The 17,232-nt window shown below is 43.9% G+C and overlaps 1 protein-coding gene across 4 annotated transcripts in view; it reads left to right on the forward strand.

The window, feature by feature from the left end:
• Nucleotides 1–17,232, forward strand: part of znf408 (zinc finger protein 408) — a 65,888-nt gene that overhangs the window by 46,092 nt on the left and 2,564 nt on the right. For all 4 annotated transcript variants that reach the window (XM_061765013.1, XM_061765014.1, XM_061765015.1 and 1 more), the window contains 3 exons: nucleotides 1,801–2,010; nucleotides 13,438–13,561; nucleotides 15,574–15,807. In XM_061765013.1, the coding sequence (XP_061620997.1) occupies nucleotides 1,801–2,010; nucleotides 13,438–13,561; nucleotides 15,574–15,807 (568 nt within the window). The remainder of the gene's footprint in view (nucleotides 1–1,800; nucleotides 2,011–13,437; nucleotides 13,562–15,573; nucleotides 15,808–17,232) is intronic.

The following is a 17,232-nucleotide window of genomic DNA, read 5'->3' on the forward strand; positions in this document are numbered from 1 at the left end:
CTTGTTCAGAAAGTGGTGACCCTCGCCCCATCTTTGCTTGTGAATGACTGAGCAATTCAGGGAAGCTCCTTTTATACCCAATTATGGCACCCACCCGTTCCCAGTTAGCCTGTTCACCTGTGGGATGTTCCAAACAGGTGTTTGATGTGCATTCCTCAACTTCCTCATTCTTTTTAGCCACCTGTCCCAGCTTTTTTGGAACGTGTTGCAGCCATAAAATTCTAAGTTAATAATTATTTGCTAAAAACAATTAAGTTTCCCAGTTTGAGCATTAAATGATCATGATCTTGTCTTTGTAGTGTATTCAATTAAATGTAGGTTGAACATGATTTGCAAATCATTGTATTCTGTTTTTATTTATGTTTAACACAACGTCCCAACTTCAATGGAATTGGGGTTGTCATTCAAAGTTCGTTCAATTCAAATTCATCATTCCAAAAATGAGCTAGTTCAATTCATAGTTCATACTTCAAAATTTAGAACTAAGTTCACCAGTCCAAAAGTTAACTAGTTCATAGTTCTTTTTTTTTTCTGTCCAATGTTGGTGACAGGCTGTTCCCCTTAAAATACTGACATTTCATTTCACCATTGTTGGCACCCATTCAGTCCACACTAGTAGCCAGCTGCAGCTTTCACCCTACAATCTCAAAAACATGGGGGAAAACTTGTTGCTTGAATGGCGTTTTTTAAATGAGGAATTAAAGCAAAAACAAGACTTGTGTGCTTAATGTGCAAACAAAAACACGCAATACAGTATGACAGGAACGATGGTGAAAGGACATTAAGCTTGCATTCCTTGCATCTCTGGCTGACTATATTAACAAAATAATCCATCTACTCATATTACAAAACAAAATAAATTCCATATTATCACAGTGTGATAGTACAGTGTTTTAACGAAAGCATTTAGATACAAATAATAATTTTCCTAGTAATCCATTTTTACAATTATGTACTGTATTACAAAAGAACACATTCACTCCTATTTACACAGTGTCCCTAAATACACTTTGCGCACTCACGCAGCTGCCGCGTGCCTTTTTCTGGGGGGTTTTATTGGCTCTATGGTGCCTCAGTAAACATGTGAAATATAAATTAAAATTGTCCACGCATTACTGAGCTCCAGACGTTTTTTTGCCGACAGGCCTGAAATCAGGTCATTCGAATTTCTTGAGCATCACTAGCCAAGATCTCCGCCTACCTCTCCGCCCCTGGACCAGCTCTGTCATCATAACAAACACGTGTGCTCTCACAAGCAGTAAGGTTTGGGTCTTCAACACGGAGGCAATCAATCAGAGGAAAGGGGGCCGTCTTAGCCAAATATGGACAAAGCGGATACAAAACTGGGTAATAGAAGTAGTTTTCAGAGGGGCCTTTTCTGGACACGAGTATGACAAAACCAAGGTGTTTTGTGAAAAAATAAATAAATCACACAGAGCCAAGTGGGATCAGTTGGGACGGGGTCAGCTCAGGGTATTGTGAGCAGCTTTAAAAATGGGACACATAATTATTGAAAAAAAAAAAACTCCAACATGTCGGTCATGTATCCAGTTGATGATGAATCAAACCCATAATAATGGTTTTGCAGGTACTGGCCACAGATTTTCCTTTCCTCTGCCTTTATTGGTGATTCTTGCCAAGTTTTATATTTGGATAAACATAAAAATAGTTCTCTAACATGATCAATAAAAACAAGATTTTGCATTTGTTCTCATTGTGCACATTTAGCTAATGAAGTGGGCGGTTTGTGTATGTACTGCATATACTACTGAAATTAATAATGGTGTAATATCTCTACAGTTGAGACACCGTGGAGAGCGTCCATTTTCCTGTCCCCACTGTGAGAAGACCTATGGCTTGCCGCGGAACCTCAAAGAGCACATGTTCTTGCACACAGGAGAGAAGCCATATGTCTGTGAGCACTGTGGCAAGACCTTTGCACGTCGCTCCTCGCTGCGCGACCACCGTCTCCTTTACTGCAGTGGATTGATTTACACACAGCCTCCAAAGGTAGGACATACTTATTTGGCACTGGCAGGTTCTTGGCGTCTCATATGAGATGTCATTTCAAAAGAGCAATTCATCCATATTATTCACTCATTACTAGTTTTTCCTTGCACTCACTATCTTGGCGTACAGTGCCATGAAAAAGTATTTGGCCCTTTCTCAAATTATTATTTTTTTGCCGTTTCCCACTTTGTTTAATATCATCCAACAAATGTAAACTTTATTGGCAAGTCTGTTGAAAATATACAAGGAATGTCTCTCCAGTAGTTGGAACCACTCTACAGCGACAGCAAACAAGCCACTATGACAACATATACATTTTGGACATTAAAACACAAGAACAGTGAGTAATTGAGCAATGTAGGAGTACCAGTAATTGTGCAAATGCTACAGGGAGTCATCAAGCAATTTAAAGTGATTAGTACTACTATATACAACGACTATTGTGCACATGGTGCAGAGTCCTCAAGCATGGTCAATAGTAATCAACAATGGACAGAAAATGGTTTTAGGGGACAGACAGAGGGACAGAGTGGACAAGGGGAATAGGGGTGAGAACCACAGCAGAACAATAGTGAGACAGTGTAGATATTTGAACACAAGTAACACAGTCAAATGGTGTTATTTGTGGAAGGGGGGACAACTGGTGAGGACATGCAATAACTGAACAAGAGTGTCATGAACGGAACAAAGGATAGGACCCAAAAATGCACGACTCCAAAACAAATGGACAGTTTCAAAAAAGAGAGGTTTAATATACGGGCAGAGGTCGGTACAAAGACGAGAGCGATGAGAGTGTCCAAGTCGGTTAGCTGGTCTAGCGGTACTAAATGATCCTTGACGGCGGGGGATAGTCCTTGAAAAAAGGCATCGAGTAGCGCCCTATTATTCCACTGACTCTCAGCTGCTAGAATGCGAAACTCAATCGCGTAATCTGACACCCTGCGCTTGCCTTGTTGTAAGGTGACAAGGGAGCGAGCTGCCTCACGATCTGGTGTGGAAAACTGAAAAATTTGCTCCATAGTCTTTACAAACAAAGACCACGAATGACACACAGCGGAATTGCGGCTCCATTCAGCAGTAGCCCACGCCTCCGCACGACCAGTCAGGTGGGAAATAACGAAAGTGATTTTTGCCCGCTCGGTGGGGAAGGCAGCTGCCTGCAGCTCAAAGTGGAGTTCGCACTGAGTGATGAACGGCTTAATGTTCCCAGAATCTCCAGAGAACCTCTCCGGTCGAGAGAGCTGGGGGCAGACAGCAGCGGAGGTGGCAGGTGGCTGCATGGTGACTGCTTCACATGGAAATGTTGGTACCGTGGCGGTATCGGGTGTTGTGCCAACTGGTTCCTTCTTTAGATTCATTTTCATAAGAACTCCAAACTGTTAGGCCACCTCATCATATTGTCCTGATGTTCTGATAGTCCCTCTAGATGAAGGTGGAGGGCAGCAATCTGCTCATGCTTCTTCGAGAGGCGTTGACCCTGCGTTTTGATAGAGTTTAATATACGGGCAGATGTCGGTACACAGGCAGGCAATCCAAAAAAGGCATCAGTATCCAAAAACATGAGGCAAAAAGGCGAGGTCGATAATCGGAACAGGGTCTAGTCTTACTGTGAGTCTTTGACGTGGAAACAAGGAATGCTGGAACGTGACGAGGTACAACGAACTGGCGACGAGAAAGAATGAGACACGAGGTTAAATGCAAGGGGTAATTAGGGTGAACAAGGCACAGGTGGTGAAGATGCTCTCAGGCGCAGATGTGTGTGAAACAGGGGAAGACAAAAACCGGAACACACACCCATGACAAAGAGAACAAGATGAGAGAGGACAGAAAAGGGCAACATTAAAAAGGGAAACATTATGCTTTGGGGCTGTTTTTCTGTAAAGGGACCAGGACGACTGATCCGTGTAAAGGAAAGAACGAATGCGGCAATGTATCGTGAGATTTTGAGTGAAAACCTCATTCCATCAGCAAAGGCATTGAAAATGAAATGTGGCTGGGTCTTTCAGCATGCCAATGATCCCAAACACACCGCCCGGACAACGAAGGAGTGGATTCGTAAGAAGCATTTCAAGGTCCTGGAGTGGGCGAGCCAGTCTTCAGATCTCAACCACATCGAAAATCTTTGGAGGGACTTGAAAGTCTGTGTTGCCCAGCGACAGCCTCAAAACATCACTGCTCTCGAGGAGATCTACATGGAGGAATGGGCCTAAATACCAGCAATAGTGTGTGAAAACCTTGTGAAGACGTACAGAAAACGTTTGACCTCTGTCATTGCCAACAAAGGCTATATATCCAAGTACTTATTTTCCACCATAATTTGCTAATAAATTATTTAAACAGCAGACAATGTGATTTTCTGGATTTTTTTTTCTTCTCATTTTGTCTCTCATAGGTGAGGTATACCTATGATGAAAATTACAGGCTTCCCTCATCTTTTTTAAGTTGGAGAACTTGCACAATTGGTGGTTGACAAAATACTTTTTTGCCCCACTGTATATACTGTGTGAGTACTGAAAATGTGCCGAGTGTGTGAAGCAAGAGACTAGACTCCTGCGGCTAGCAGACCACAGAGAAAAGGGGGGAAGCCCCCACCCACCCTACAGCTAATTTCAACAAGCCGACCATAGCTCAGTGACCAGAACACGGTTCAGAAGGCGCGTCCCAGCCAGGAGGCGCTGACACCATACCATAATCCCCAAATCAACCGGGGACCCCACACAGGCCGAGGGAGAGAGGGGCGACAACCACGGCGGCGCGCCCCGGGGAGAGAGAAGAGGAGGACACAGGCCTGGGATGCAGCAGCATGGCCCCTAAGCCCACACCCGGATACCAGGAGGAGACCCTGTGTCTAAAATGAGAAGATATGATTTGGTCTCATTACATTACATTTACATTACATTTCTGTATGACATTCCCAGGCAAACAGAATCAAGCTTCAAGTTTCACCATTTTAATGAAAGGTTTGAGCGGGATAAATCCACACGTGCTCTCATTGGTCGATGTCGTGCCGGGAACCAATCACGCGCCTTGTATGAGTGCATGTACAGTACAGGCATGTACAAAGCCTCTGAGTCAACTCATCTCTTTGTTTGGCATGCAGGGAAACCTTCTCTTGCGTGCATCAACATGAAACAACGCATCTTTCCGCAATATGGCTGCCGATATGGCTGTATATATATTTTTCTATGAATATTTTGGAAAATTCTGCCAACCACTAAAGCCGTAAAACGTAAAGCGCGAAGTGGCGAGGGAACACTTTATGTTTGTTTTATCTGGCCAAAAAACGACAACAAAAAATCACGATACATTTTTTTCATATTGTCAAATGTCAGTTATTGTCACAATTTTGTCACGATTAGCCCCCTCGGGGATAATCACTATAGCTTGAATTGTAAACATTATCATTCTCCAATTATTATTGCTACATTCTTGCATTATTATTATCGCGGTACATTATTGCTACTTGCCCTGCGATTGGCTGGCAACCAGTTCAGGGTGTATCCCGCCTCCTGCCCGATGATAGCTGGGATCGGCTCCAGCACGCCCGCGACCCTAGTGAGGAGAAGCGCCTCAGAAAATGGATGGATGGATGGATTATTGCTACTTTCGAGTGTGCATCATCTTTAATAACAATACAGATTAACTACTTTTGCCATTTCAGAAAACCACTTGAATAATGATGACACGATTTATTGTTGTTGCTTTGGACTGGCCTCACTGCTGGCAGTGGCTAACTGGTAATGCTACTTTTTGCTGGCAACAGAGAGTGACAGGCTGTACTGCCTGCAATCGCCTTTTTTTGCTTTCCACATAATCACTTGGGTGGTACTTCTTCAAATGAATAAACACAGTGTTGTCCGTTTTTTAGGTCACTGTCAGGTTCAAGACACCTAAAACACTTGTAAAAAACAAGACAGACACCGAGGCAGTTCAGTTTTCAGACTTGCAAGGAGAAACGGACGACAGTGTGTTTAGTTACAGTCTCTATACCGCTCTGAGTTCACTCTGTCCGTCCCCTCTCTTTTTATTTCCTTTTGGGCAGTTCCTAGTTACACAGCTGTTGCTGCTATAAAGTTGGGGGAGCACATAGCAGCATCGTAAACAATCACATATATGACTCTTTGTGGAGATGTGTTCTTCCTCAGGGTTGATTGCTTCAACCTTTGACTTCTGACCGCAAAATGTTCCAGCCGCTATCTTTTTGATGAGGGCTCAGTCCTCTTCACAGACAACGTCAACTTTTATGATACAATCAACATACTGCTAAATGCATGCTTTGAAAATACTATAAGAGTAAATATGGGATAACAATGTACTTTTATTCTAACAGTCACCGACATACCTTACACATCGGCTAGTTAATAGCATTGCTCCACGTTGCTTTGAAAAAGACGCCACACAACCGGCATTGTGTGGACCTCCGTCGCCGACTCAGCAGGCTCCGAGGATGGTTAAGTCAGCATCTTGATCTCGCTCCAGGCCAAGCCACCCGAAGAGGCACTGTTTGTTTACTCCCGCTACTTGCAAATGTGTCACGCACATCCCGTCATGTTAGATCAAGGAAGTACACACACAGCTAATAACCGAGATCACCGTTATTAGGTGTCTCACGCACTTTAATGGCAGGACACGCCCTGCTCCAATATTACTCGCTCCAGGATACACGCTGCTACACTATGATTTGCGCGTGTATGTTTGTGTACGTGGGTACAAACATTCACTCGCCATGTGGCAAGTACCCATCTAAGATTCACTCTCCAAACCGATAATCTGGTCACATTTGGCGACTGGCGAGTGTTAATTTCGGAAACCTGCCCTTACCTCCTGCTGGCTGTGTCGTAGGCAGATGCAACAATTGTTTATTTTTCCAAGATGGCATCATATGTCAAATGAATTTTACTATAATGAATTGCGTTTTTATTTAAATGTCTGTTTATGCAATTTCTAAAGGCGACTGGTACTTTAAAATGATTTATAATTGGACTTTACGCCGATCTGATCGGTGTGATCGGTATCGGCCGATAATTTTACGCTGATCGGCTTTCATGTCATAAGTCGCCGATCCGATCAATGACGTCATCGATCGGCTATCTGAGGGCCAATAAAGTTTCTTCTCAGTGAAAAAACACGTCGTCGGTGTGGGACTATTTTGCGGTGTCTCAGACAAACAACGTGCACAGTTATTTGCAATCCGTGCACAACTGAAGTACGTCATGGGGAACATCATCTAAATGCTTCAACACAACAAATTTGATCGAGGACCTGAAGAATGTACACGAGGAGGAGCATGCCGCGTTCAAGCAACGCAGCATTGAGGGGGTGGGGGACAGGAAAAGTCAAACGGACTCAAACTCTGGACAACACCCATCCATATAGCTGGGACAATGAGAAAGTTAGCGTAAGCATGTCATTAACAGCATTTATTAAAGTAATTTAATTGCAATAAAGTAATTTAATTACAGTAAGTTAGCACCCAATATTTCTGTCATGTTGTAATGTTGATTTGACCTAAACTTATGTCAGTCTCCAATCCTTGAATGCCCCCTAGAGGTCACTGATGTTTAACTTTTGTCTAAAATGCTAGAGAATAATTTGAGCTGGGATGGGCTCCAGCACGCCAGTGACCCTTGTGAGGATAAGCTGTCCAGAAGATGGATGGATGGATGGATGGATGGATGGATGGATGGATACAGTACTCAGTATACAGTACACAAGTATATACAATAAATGAACACGTCATGTAAATAGACACATTGTTCCATCTTGTGATCGGTTATCGTTTTTTTAATCTTGCTGATCGGCCCCAAAAATCCTGATCGTGTAAAGCCTATTTATAATAAATGTTTCCTACCTTGTGACAGGGTTCATACATTTCTATTTCATCTTTATCTCCTCTAGAAATGATTTTTTTATGAAGCAATATATTTTGACAAACTTTATGGCCTAACGTCAGCCAGGTTCAAATCCAGGCCCCGCCTGTGTGGAGTTTGCATTTTTGCCTGTGTGGGTTTTCTCCGGGTACTGCAGTTTCCTCCCACATCCCCCCAAAAACCATGCGTGGTAGGTTGATTGAAGACTCTAAATTGCCTATAGGTGTGAATATGAGTGCGAATGGTTGTTTGTTACAGTGGGTACGGAAAGTATTCAGACCCAGTATTCTCTGGGAGAATGTCCTCTGGACAGATGAGACAAAACTGAAACTTTTTGACAATGTGCCTTGTCTATGTTCACAGACGCAAAAATTAAGCATACCAAGAAAGGAACACTGTCACTACTGTGAAACATGGAGTGCTCGGTTATGTTCTGGGGCTCCTTTGGTACATCTGGCATGGGCAGTTTAGAGTTTTCAATTAACATAACTGTCATGAACGGAACAGAGGATAGGACCCAAAAATGCACGACTCCAAAACAAATGGACAGTTTCCAAAAAGAGAGGTTTAATAGACGGGCATAGGTTGGTACACAGGCAGGCAATCCAAGAAAGGCAACAGTATCCAAAAACATGAGGCAAAGAGGCAAGGTCGATAATCGGAACAGGGTCAAATCTTACTGTGAGTCTGTGACGTGGAAACAAGAAATGCTGGAACGCAACGACAAGGTACAACGAACTGGCAACGAGAGGGAATGAGACACGAGGTTAAATACAATAGGTAATTAGGGTGAACGAGGCACAGGTGGTGAAGATGCTCACAGGAGCAGGTGTGTGTGAAACAGGGGGGAAGACAAAACCCGAACACACACACGACAGTACCCCCCCTTAACGGCCGGCCCCAGACGGCCCTGGGGCCCCCGAATGGGCAACGTGGAAGTCCCGAATGAGCGAATCATCCATGATAAACGCAGACGCCACCCATGAACGTTCCTCAGGCCCATAGCCCTCCCAGTCCACCAGATATTGAGACGACAACAGCCGCTTCACAAAGAAGACAGGGCCCCCAAAGCAGGGTGGACCCGCATCGACCTTGGGAGCCTCAGCTTTACGGTGACAGGGTTGATGATCTTTGTGATGGGGAAGGGCCCAATGAACCTGGGAGCGAGCTTCTTGGACTCTACCCGGAGTGGAATATGTTTGGTCGAGAGCCAAACTCGCTGACCCACTTTGTAGTTCGGGGCCGGTGTCCTCCGACGGTCAGCAGCGGCTTTGTAGGACCGTCCCTGGCGCAGCAGCATCTGGCGGGCTCGCTCCCAGGTCCTCCTGCAGCGTCTCACCAAGGTCAATGCCGCTGGAACTGTGGACTCTGGGGCTATGGCAGGAAACAGAGATGGTTGGTAAACATGCACAACGTGAAAAGGCGATAGACCAGTGGATGCAGAGGGGAGGGAATTGTGGGAGAATTCGACCCAAACCAGTTTCTGAGACCAGGATCGTGGCTCCTGTGAAGAGAGACATCGGAGCCCAGTCTCCAGGTCCTGGTTCAGCCTCTCGGTTTGGCCGTTGGTTTCAGGATGAAACCCAGATGACAGACTGACGGTAGCACCTATGAGATTGCAAAACTCCTTCCAAAATTGCGAAATGAATTGGGGACTCCTATCAGACACCACATTCTTGGGGAAACCATGGAACTTGAAAACCTGATTAAACATCAACTCGGCAGTGTCTTTAGCTGAGGGGAGTTTTGGAAGTGCAATGAAGTGTGCCATCTTAGAGAACCTGTCAACAACTGTAAGAATGGTGGTATTGCCTTTAGAGGCCGGTAATCCTGTCACAAAGTCTACGGAAATGTCTGACCAAGGACGTTGTGGTATTGGCAAGCATTGACGTAATCGATAACATCCCTCCTAACATTAGGCCACCAAAAGCGCTGTTCGACCACTGATTGCATCTTGGCAATGCCTGGGTTACATACAGTTCGGTTCGTGTGAGCCCAGTGGATGACTCTTCCCCTTAAGGTCGGAACCACATAAAGCCTGTTTTCAGGGCAATCTTCAGGGCTAGGAGTGTTTTTCAGAGCCCCTTTAACCGCAGTTTCAATGTCCCAAACAAAAGCGGAAATGAAACATGACATGGGCAAAATAGTCTTAGGGTCGGACAAAGAATTCTCTTCGCAGAAAATACGTGACAAAGCATCTGGCTTACCATTTTTAGAACCAGGTCGGTAGGATAACGTGAAATTAAATCTAGTGAAGAACAGAGCCCATCTAGCCTGCCTCCCATTTAATCTTTTAGCAGTTTTAATATACTCAAGGTTCTTGTGATCTGTCCATACTAAAAACGGAGTCTGTGCCCCCTCTAGCCAGTGCCTCCACTCCATCAAAGCCACCTTGACTGCCAGCAGTTCACGGTCACCAATTTCATAATTTTTTTTCAGCTGGGGTCAGTGTTTTGGAGAGAAAAGCACAAGGATGTAATTTATCATCCTTGAGAGATTTCTGGGAGAGCACTGCTCCTATTCCGGCATCAGACGCATCAACTTCTACCACAAACTGCTGTTTGAGATCTGGCAAAGTAAGGATGGGAGCGGAGGTAAAGCTCCATTTAAGTTTTTGAAAAGCTGCTTGACAAAGCGGTTCCATACAAAAGGTTTGTGTGGCGAGGTAAGATCATGCAAAGGAGAGGCTATAGAACAAAAATTTCTGATGAATTTTCTGTGGAAGTTTGCGAACCCTAAGAACCTTTGTACAGCTTTGCGTGACGTGGGAGTAGGCCAATTAATAACTGCATCGACTTTGCAAGGGTCCATTTTGACTTCACCTTGAGCCAGGACGAAACCCAGAAAAGAAACGGACGCCTTGTGGAACTCACATTTCTCAGTCTTGACATATAGTTGATTCTGCAGTAACTGCTGCAAAACAGAGCGGACATGAATAATGTGAGTGTTTGGGTGCAGTGAGTGATCTTGCCCATAAAACTGCCGTCTGCAGCATAGGTGTTGCGGTGGCGTTTTATTTGAAAGGTTCTAAGGTGCATACGTCTAACGAGGAGGGAGTTAAGTAAGTTAGCGTCAGAACCAGAGTCAATTAATACAGGTGTATGAATCTCTTGATCAGGAGAGCATAGTGTCACTTTAGGAAGAACCCGTGTCGGGTCTTCCTTAATGAAATTCAGACTCACCTCTCCCGTGCCCTTGCTTCCGGCACCGGCAACTTTGACGTGACAGTTGCTCACGGAATGACCCAACTGACAGCAGTAGAAGCACCGCCCTTCCCTCAGCCGGCGTTGACGTTCCTCAGGGGAGAGACGGAACCTGCACAGTTGCATGGGTTCATCCGTGGGGACGCTAGTCAGTGGGTTGAGACCGGAACCAGGGGATCTGCCTTGGTTTGGCTGGTCACCGAGGCTCGTCCTCCAAGTGCGCGGTGACGCAGCCCTCCGCCGATCTCCATCCAGCTCGCGATCCAAAAGCCTCTTGTCGGCAGGTCTAGCGAGACTAAATGATCCTTGACGGCGGGGGATAGTCCTTGAAAAAAGGCATCGAGTAGCGCCCAATTATTCCAATGACTCTCAGCTGCTAGAATGCGAAACTCAATCGCGTAATCTGACACCCTGCGCTTGCCTTGTTGTAAGGTGACAAGGGAGCGAGCTGCCTCACAATCTGGAGTGGAAAATTGAACAATTTGCTCCATAGTCTTTACGAAAAAAGCCCATGAATGACACGCGGCGGAATTGCGGCTCCATTCAGCAGTAGCCCACGCCTCCGCACGACCAGTCAGGTGGGAAATGACGAAAGCGATTTTTGGCCGCTCGGTGGGGAATGCAGCTGCCTGCAGCTCAAAGTGGAGTTCGCACTGAGTGATGAACGGCTTAATGTTCCCAGAATCTCCAGAGAACCTCTCCGGTAGAGAGAGCTGTGGGCAGACAGCAGCGGAGGTGGCAGGTGGCTGCATGGTGACTGCTTCACATGGAAATACCGTGGCGGTATTGGGTGTGGTGCCAACTGGTTCCTTCTCTTGAATAATTTTCATAAGAAGTTCAAACTGCGAGGCCACCTGTCTCATCATATTGTCCTGATGCCTTGACAGTCCCTCTAGATGAAGGTGGAGGGCAGCAAGCTGCTCATCCTGCTTCGAGAGGCGTTGACCCTGCGCTTGAAAGGCTTTGCGCACCGGGTCTGAGTCTGCTGGGTCCATGTTATGGCCAGTTCGTTCTGTCATGAACGGAACAGAGGATAGGACCCAAAAATGCACGACTCCAAAACAAATGGACAGTTTCTAAAAAGAGAGGTTTAATAGACGGGCATAGGTCCGTACACAGGCAGGCAATCCAAGAAAGGCAACAGTATCCAAAAACATGAGGCAAAGAGGCAAGGTCGATAATCGGAACAGGGTCAAATCTTTCTGTGAGTCTGTGACGTGGAAACAAGGAATGCTGGAACGCGACGACAAGTTACAACGAACTGGCAATGAGAGGGAATGAGACACGAGGTTAAATACAATAGGTAATTAGGGTGAACGAGGCACAGGTGGTGAAGATGCTCACAGGAGCAGGTGTGTGTGAAACAGGGGGGAAGACAAAACCCAGAACACACACACATGACAATAACATGTTTGTTTTTGGGATGCGAGAGGAAACCGGAGTACCCGGAGAAAACCCATGGAGGCACGGGGAGAACATGCAAACGTCATACAGGCGTGGCCGGATTTGAACCCGTATCCTTCTAACTGTGAGGCAGATGTGCTAACCAGTGGTTCACCGTGCTGCCAGAGTTGCGAATGTTTGTGACAAAATAAAAATGTTTGTTATAAAATTTCCAGAATGTTCCTGAGTGTTAAATATAGGGGTTGACATCTGAGTTTGTGACCTCAAGCTGAAGCGAACTTGGGTTCTACAGCAGGACAATGATCCAAAACACAACTTTTTCACACAGGGCCAGATAGCTCTGAATAGTTTTATTTCCCCTTAAGCAATAAATTAATGCCCCCCTAAACCTAATAACTGGTTGGGCTGTCGTCAGCACCAACGACTGAAATCAAGCGTTTTTTACAGTCTTTCACATCTCTGTGAAGATATTTTGGCCCACTCTTCTTGCAGAATTGTTTGAATTAATCAGGCTTGGGTGTGATCAGGTAAACTAACCCAAAATTATGATTAGCCAAAATTAATTAATGGATTAACAAGGGGGGTAATTACTGTTTCACACAGGGCCAGGTAACTTTGATTAGTTTTTTTCCCTTAATAAATTAAATCATTTAAAAACAGCATTTAATGTTCACCTGGGTTATATTTGTCTGATATTTACATTTGTTTGATGATCTAAACATTAGTGGGGACACTATGCAAAAATATAAGAATTTGAGAAGGGGACCAATACGCTTTCACGTCACTGTATCGTTAAAAAAATGTTTAATGCTCTGTTCTTCTCAGTCAAATGTTTAAATCTTTCATGTACCATCTCATAAATGACTGTCATTGAGTCTCCGTGAAGTGCATTTTCAACACCACGAATATATAGAGGTAAAAAGAAATTAGCATTGAGATTTATTTTTCAGTTGCAGTGTACCCTCTGCCCCAAGCTCTTGGCAAACTCTGGTTCTCTGAGTAATCACATGAAGCTCCACACAGGAGAGAAACCTCACATCTGTCAGCACTGTGGAAAAAGTTTCAGTCAAAAAGGTAACATTGGAAGCCAGTGTTTGATCATGGAGCTTCAACACGTGGATCAACAGAATGTTGCGGATGTAATTAAAGTAATGAAAAAGTGATATAATAAGAAACATTGTTGCATTGTTGATTCCAAGGAGAAGTGCTGTTTTCATGCCTAGATCAGATTTGAAGATTTTAGCCCTGATTTTGGCCTGATTACCTATTGCGGGCGATTTTCCAGATCGTGCCTGACATATTTTGTTTGGAATGACAAAACTTTTTGTACTGTGACATAATCCACGGGCCACGATTTGGCCCAACGATAGCTATGCGTCGCCAAAATGAAAAGTCTAACTTTTTGGATTTCTTTTTTTATTTTTAAAAAAAGAAATTTTTTTGCGGGGGGATATCTTCCGGCTTGTGTGACATATCAACTTGTCCGACAGTGCACCTTTACGTCGACCAATAGGATTGCGTATTGTGACTAGCACATCGCCTCCCGTGCTTGCCGTTGTCAACATACTTGGTCGCCGTTGTCAACATTTATTCAAACCCACAAACCAATGTTTACCGAAGCTTTACAGCATGAGTCGACAGAATTTTGGCATGTTTAAGTACAAACTTGCTAGGCTACATAACGTTTTGTCGCCTGCTGGCGAGCCGTATTTTATTAAAAGTATGTGAACATACCTCAAGCAATTCTTGAATGGATAGCCCAAAACGTCATCTCCCGAGCACACGGTGACACCGCACATTTTCTTCTTTTTTTGTTCTTTTTTCTCCAACTATGCGCACCAAGCCAGTGTTTGACAGGTTGTTGTCGCCATGGTAATGGTTGTATCCAGTTGAGGTGAAAGGTGACACATTTTCTGGCCTCCCTAACAGTCTTTGATCTGACAAGATAAAGCCCAGTGATTGTAAAGATAGGATACGGTAGTATCGGAATACTGGTCGAGTAGTGTTGTCACTATCAGACCGAGATACGGCAAGATTTTATGGCAGTAGTCTGCAATCGTGAAAGACCAAATTTATCTTGTAGACTAATCCAGGCATTATATATATTAGAATGCACAGCTTTATGTCGAGCTCAAATTACACGACTTGTCGTTCAGGACAGTCGCTATGTCAGATTACAAGACATGGTGTCAAAAATACGTTCTGTGTCTTGGACCGGGCCAGTGGCCACTGTACAAGTATGACAGCGTCTAGACCCTCCCCGATCATCGTGTGCAGTCACCAAGAACATGGTCTGACGCCACTGGTCTTCGCAGAGACGGACCAGAAGAAGACTCCGGGCTGCAGGGAAATAGTTTGTGGGCATGCAGGACCGCGGAACAAAATTGCGTGAACCAAGGAGTTAACCGGAGCTTGGCTCCACGGGAACGAGCCCATAGCTTGCGCTGGCTGCATCTGCGCTCCTGGCATCAACAGTCGGCAGAAAAGAAAGAGAGCGAGAGCGCAGGTCTCAGGCGTTTTGGTCAATGTTTGAGAATAATTGTAGGACCGCGTTGAACATGTCACTATGCAGGAAAAAAAAACATAAATTCTGACATACCAGACTTTCTGTGTCATGGTTGTGAGGCGTCCTAGATCCCAGATTGGCAGTCTTTGATTATGACACACAACATGGGGTAACGACGCCTGATCGGGGACTCATAACTAAAATCATCGGCTACGACAATTAATGTTTGTCTACGACGTATCTGTCGGGTCAAAATCGGGATACATTTGTGTAATCTGAGCTCAACACTAGTATTTGTTAAACTTTGGTCTCAATTTTTTAAAGGTAGTGTTTCACTGTTACGTGTTCATATCAAATTATGATCCAATAATTTCAGACCAAAACTGGACTGCTAGCCACATGCATCAAATTGTCAATATATTGTTTCTCTGTTGTAAAAACAATATATGGTAGAGCTGGTTGTACTGTTGTGTAAATATTACTGTATGACTATTAGTGAAATGGGAAAAAAAATACATTTGTGTCTGCACAACTTCTTAAATGTAGTCTCTGACCCTTTGTTTGCCTATGTCTGTCTCAGGGAACCTTAATAGCCATTTGCGAATTCACAATGGAGAGAGACCATTTTCCTGCCCTGAATGTGACCAGAGGTTCGCTCAGAAAGCTGAGCTTTGCCGTCACAGGCTTTCCCACACCGGGGCCAGTTTCCTCTGTAGTTACTGTGGAAAATCCTTAAGGGATCCGCATACCCTCAAGTCCCACGAAAGATTGCACACTGGCGACCGGCCTCATCGTTGCACCATCTGTGGAAAAGGTGAGAACATAATGTTGAATTTCCAAAGTGGGGAAAGAGAAATTAAACAAGTCAGAACGGAACAGCGAACTTGATCAATGTTAAGCCAGTCAGGGGCAATCAAGGCCTGGCCTTCAACTAACCTTGTTTATCTCACTAAGTGGGCTGCAGATGTTCATTGCTGCACATCTGATTGGAAAGATAACTACTGATTAGCATGCTGGCTGCATGAACATTTATGCTGTCTAAGCAAACAACAAATGGTTTTCACTAGAGGTTTGTGTTGCTATTTTAGGCTTCACACATTTACATTTACTTGCAAGGCCTCCCGAAAATATGAACTTTGTATTAATATTTGAGGCTTCACACATTTGCATATACATGCAAGGCCTCCTGAAAATATTATCAGGTGATCACATACTGTAGTTATCTATACAAGAAAAAGTTGTCAATATTATATATCACTTAGATTTAACAAATTCCAGTGGACAGACAAATGATCCAAACAAACACTGATTGTTTTTCACTGCAAAAACTTGCATTAATTGGAGACTCTAAATTGCCCGTAGGTGTGAATGTGAGTGCGAATGGTTGTTTGTTTGTATGTGCCCTGCGATTGGCTGGCAACCAGTTCAGGGTGTACCCCGCCTCCTGCCCGATGATAGCTGGGATAGGCTCCAGCACGCCCGCGACCCTAGTTTGTTTACATTATAGTGGAAGGAAAAAGTATGTGAACTGGATTTTTTTAAACATTTCTGCATAAATTGGTCACAAAATGTCTGATCTTCATCTAAATCACAAGAATAAACAAACTAATACCCCACAAACAATAATTTTTTCATATTTTTATAGTGCATACCATGTAAAAATTCACAGGACAGAGGAAAAAGTGAACCCTTGGATGTAATAACTGGTTGACCCTCCTTTTGGCAGCAATATCCTCAACCAAATGTTTTCTGTAGTTGCAGATAAAACGTGCAGGATGGATGTCGGACTAGTGATGATTTATTTAGTGTTTTATTTGTTAAAATAGTGTTTTCAAATTTTTTTTCTATATTGCACTATATTTTTAACCACACACTGATTAAAAAACCAAACAGATATAACTTAATTTTGGAGCTGGAACAGATTAATTGCATTTCCATTCATTCCAATGGGAAACATTACCTCGGGTTAAGAATGTTTCGGGTTACAAACTGGGTCACGGAATCATTTAAATTTGTTACCCGAAGTTCCACTCTATTTCGAGGGTATACTTTACAAATTGAGATTTGGATGTATGTTTAACAAGGTTACTTAAATGTTTTTGCAGCAATGTGCAAAAAAAAAAACACAGGTTTAGAGGTTCACTTACTTTTTGCGTTATTTTCAATAAAAATATGAAAACATACTTGCTTGTGTGGTATTCGTTTGAGCAGACTGTTTATTCTTATGATTTAGATTATT

This window comes from Phyllopteryx taeniolatus, unplaced genomic scaffold (genome assembly GCF_024500385.1).
Source record: "Phyllopteryx taeniolatus isolate TA_2022b unplaced genomic scaffold, UOR_Ptae_1.2 contig_24, whole genome shotgun sequence".
Classification (NCBI taxonomy): domain Eukaryota; kingdom Metazoa; phylum Chordata; class Actinopteri; order Syngnathiformes; family Syngnathidae; genus Phyllopteryx; species Phyllopteryx taeniolatus.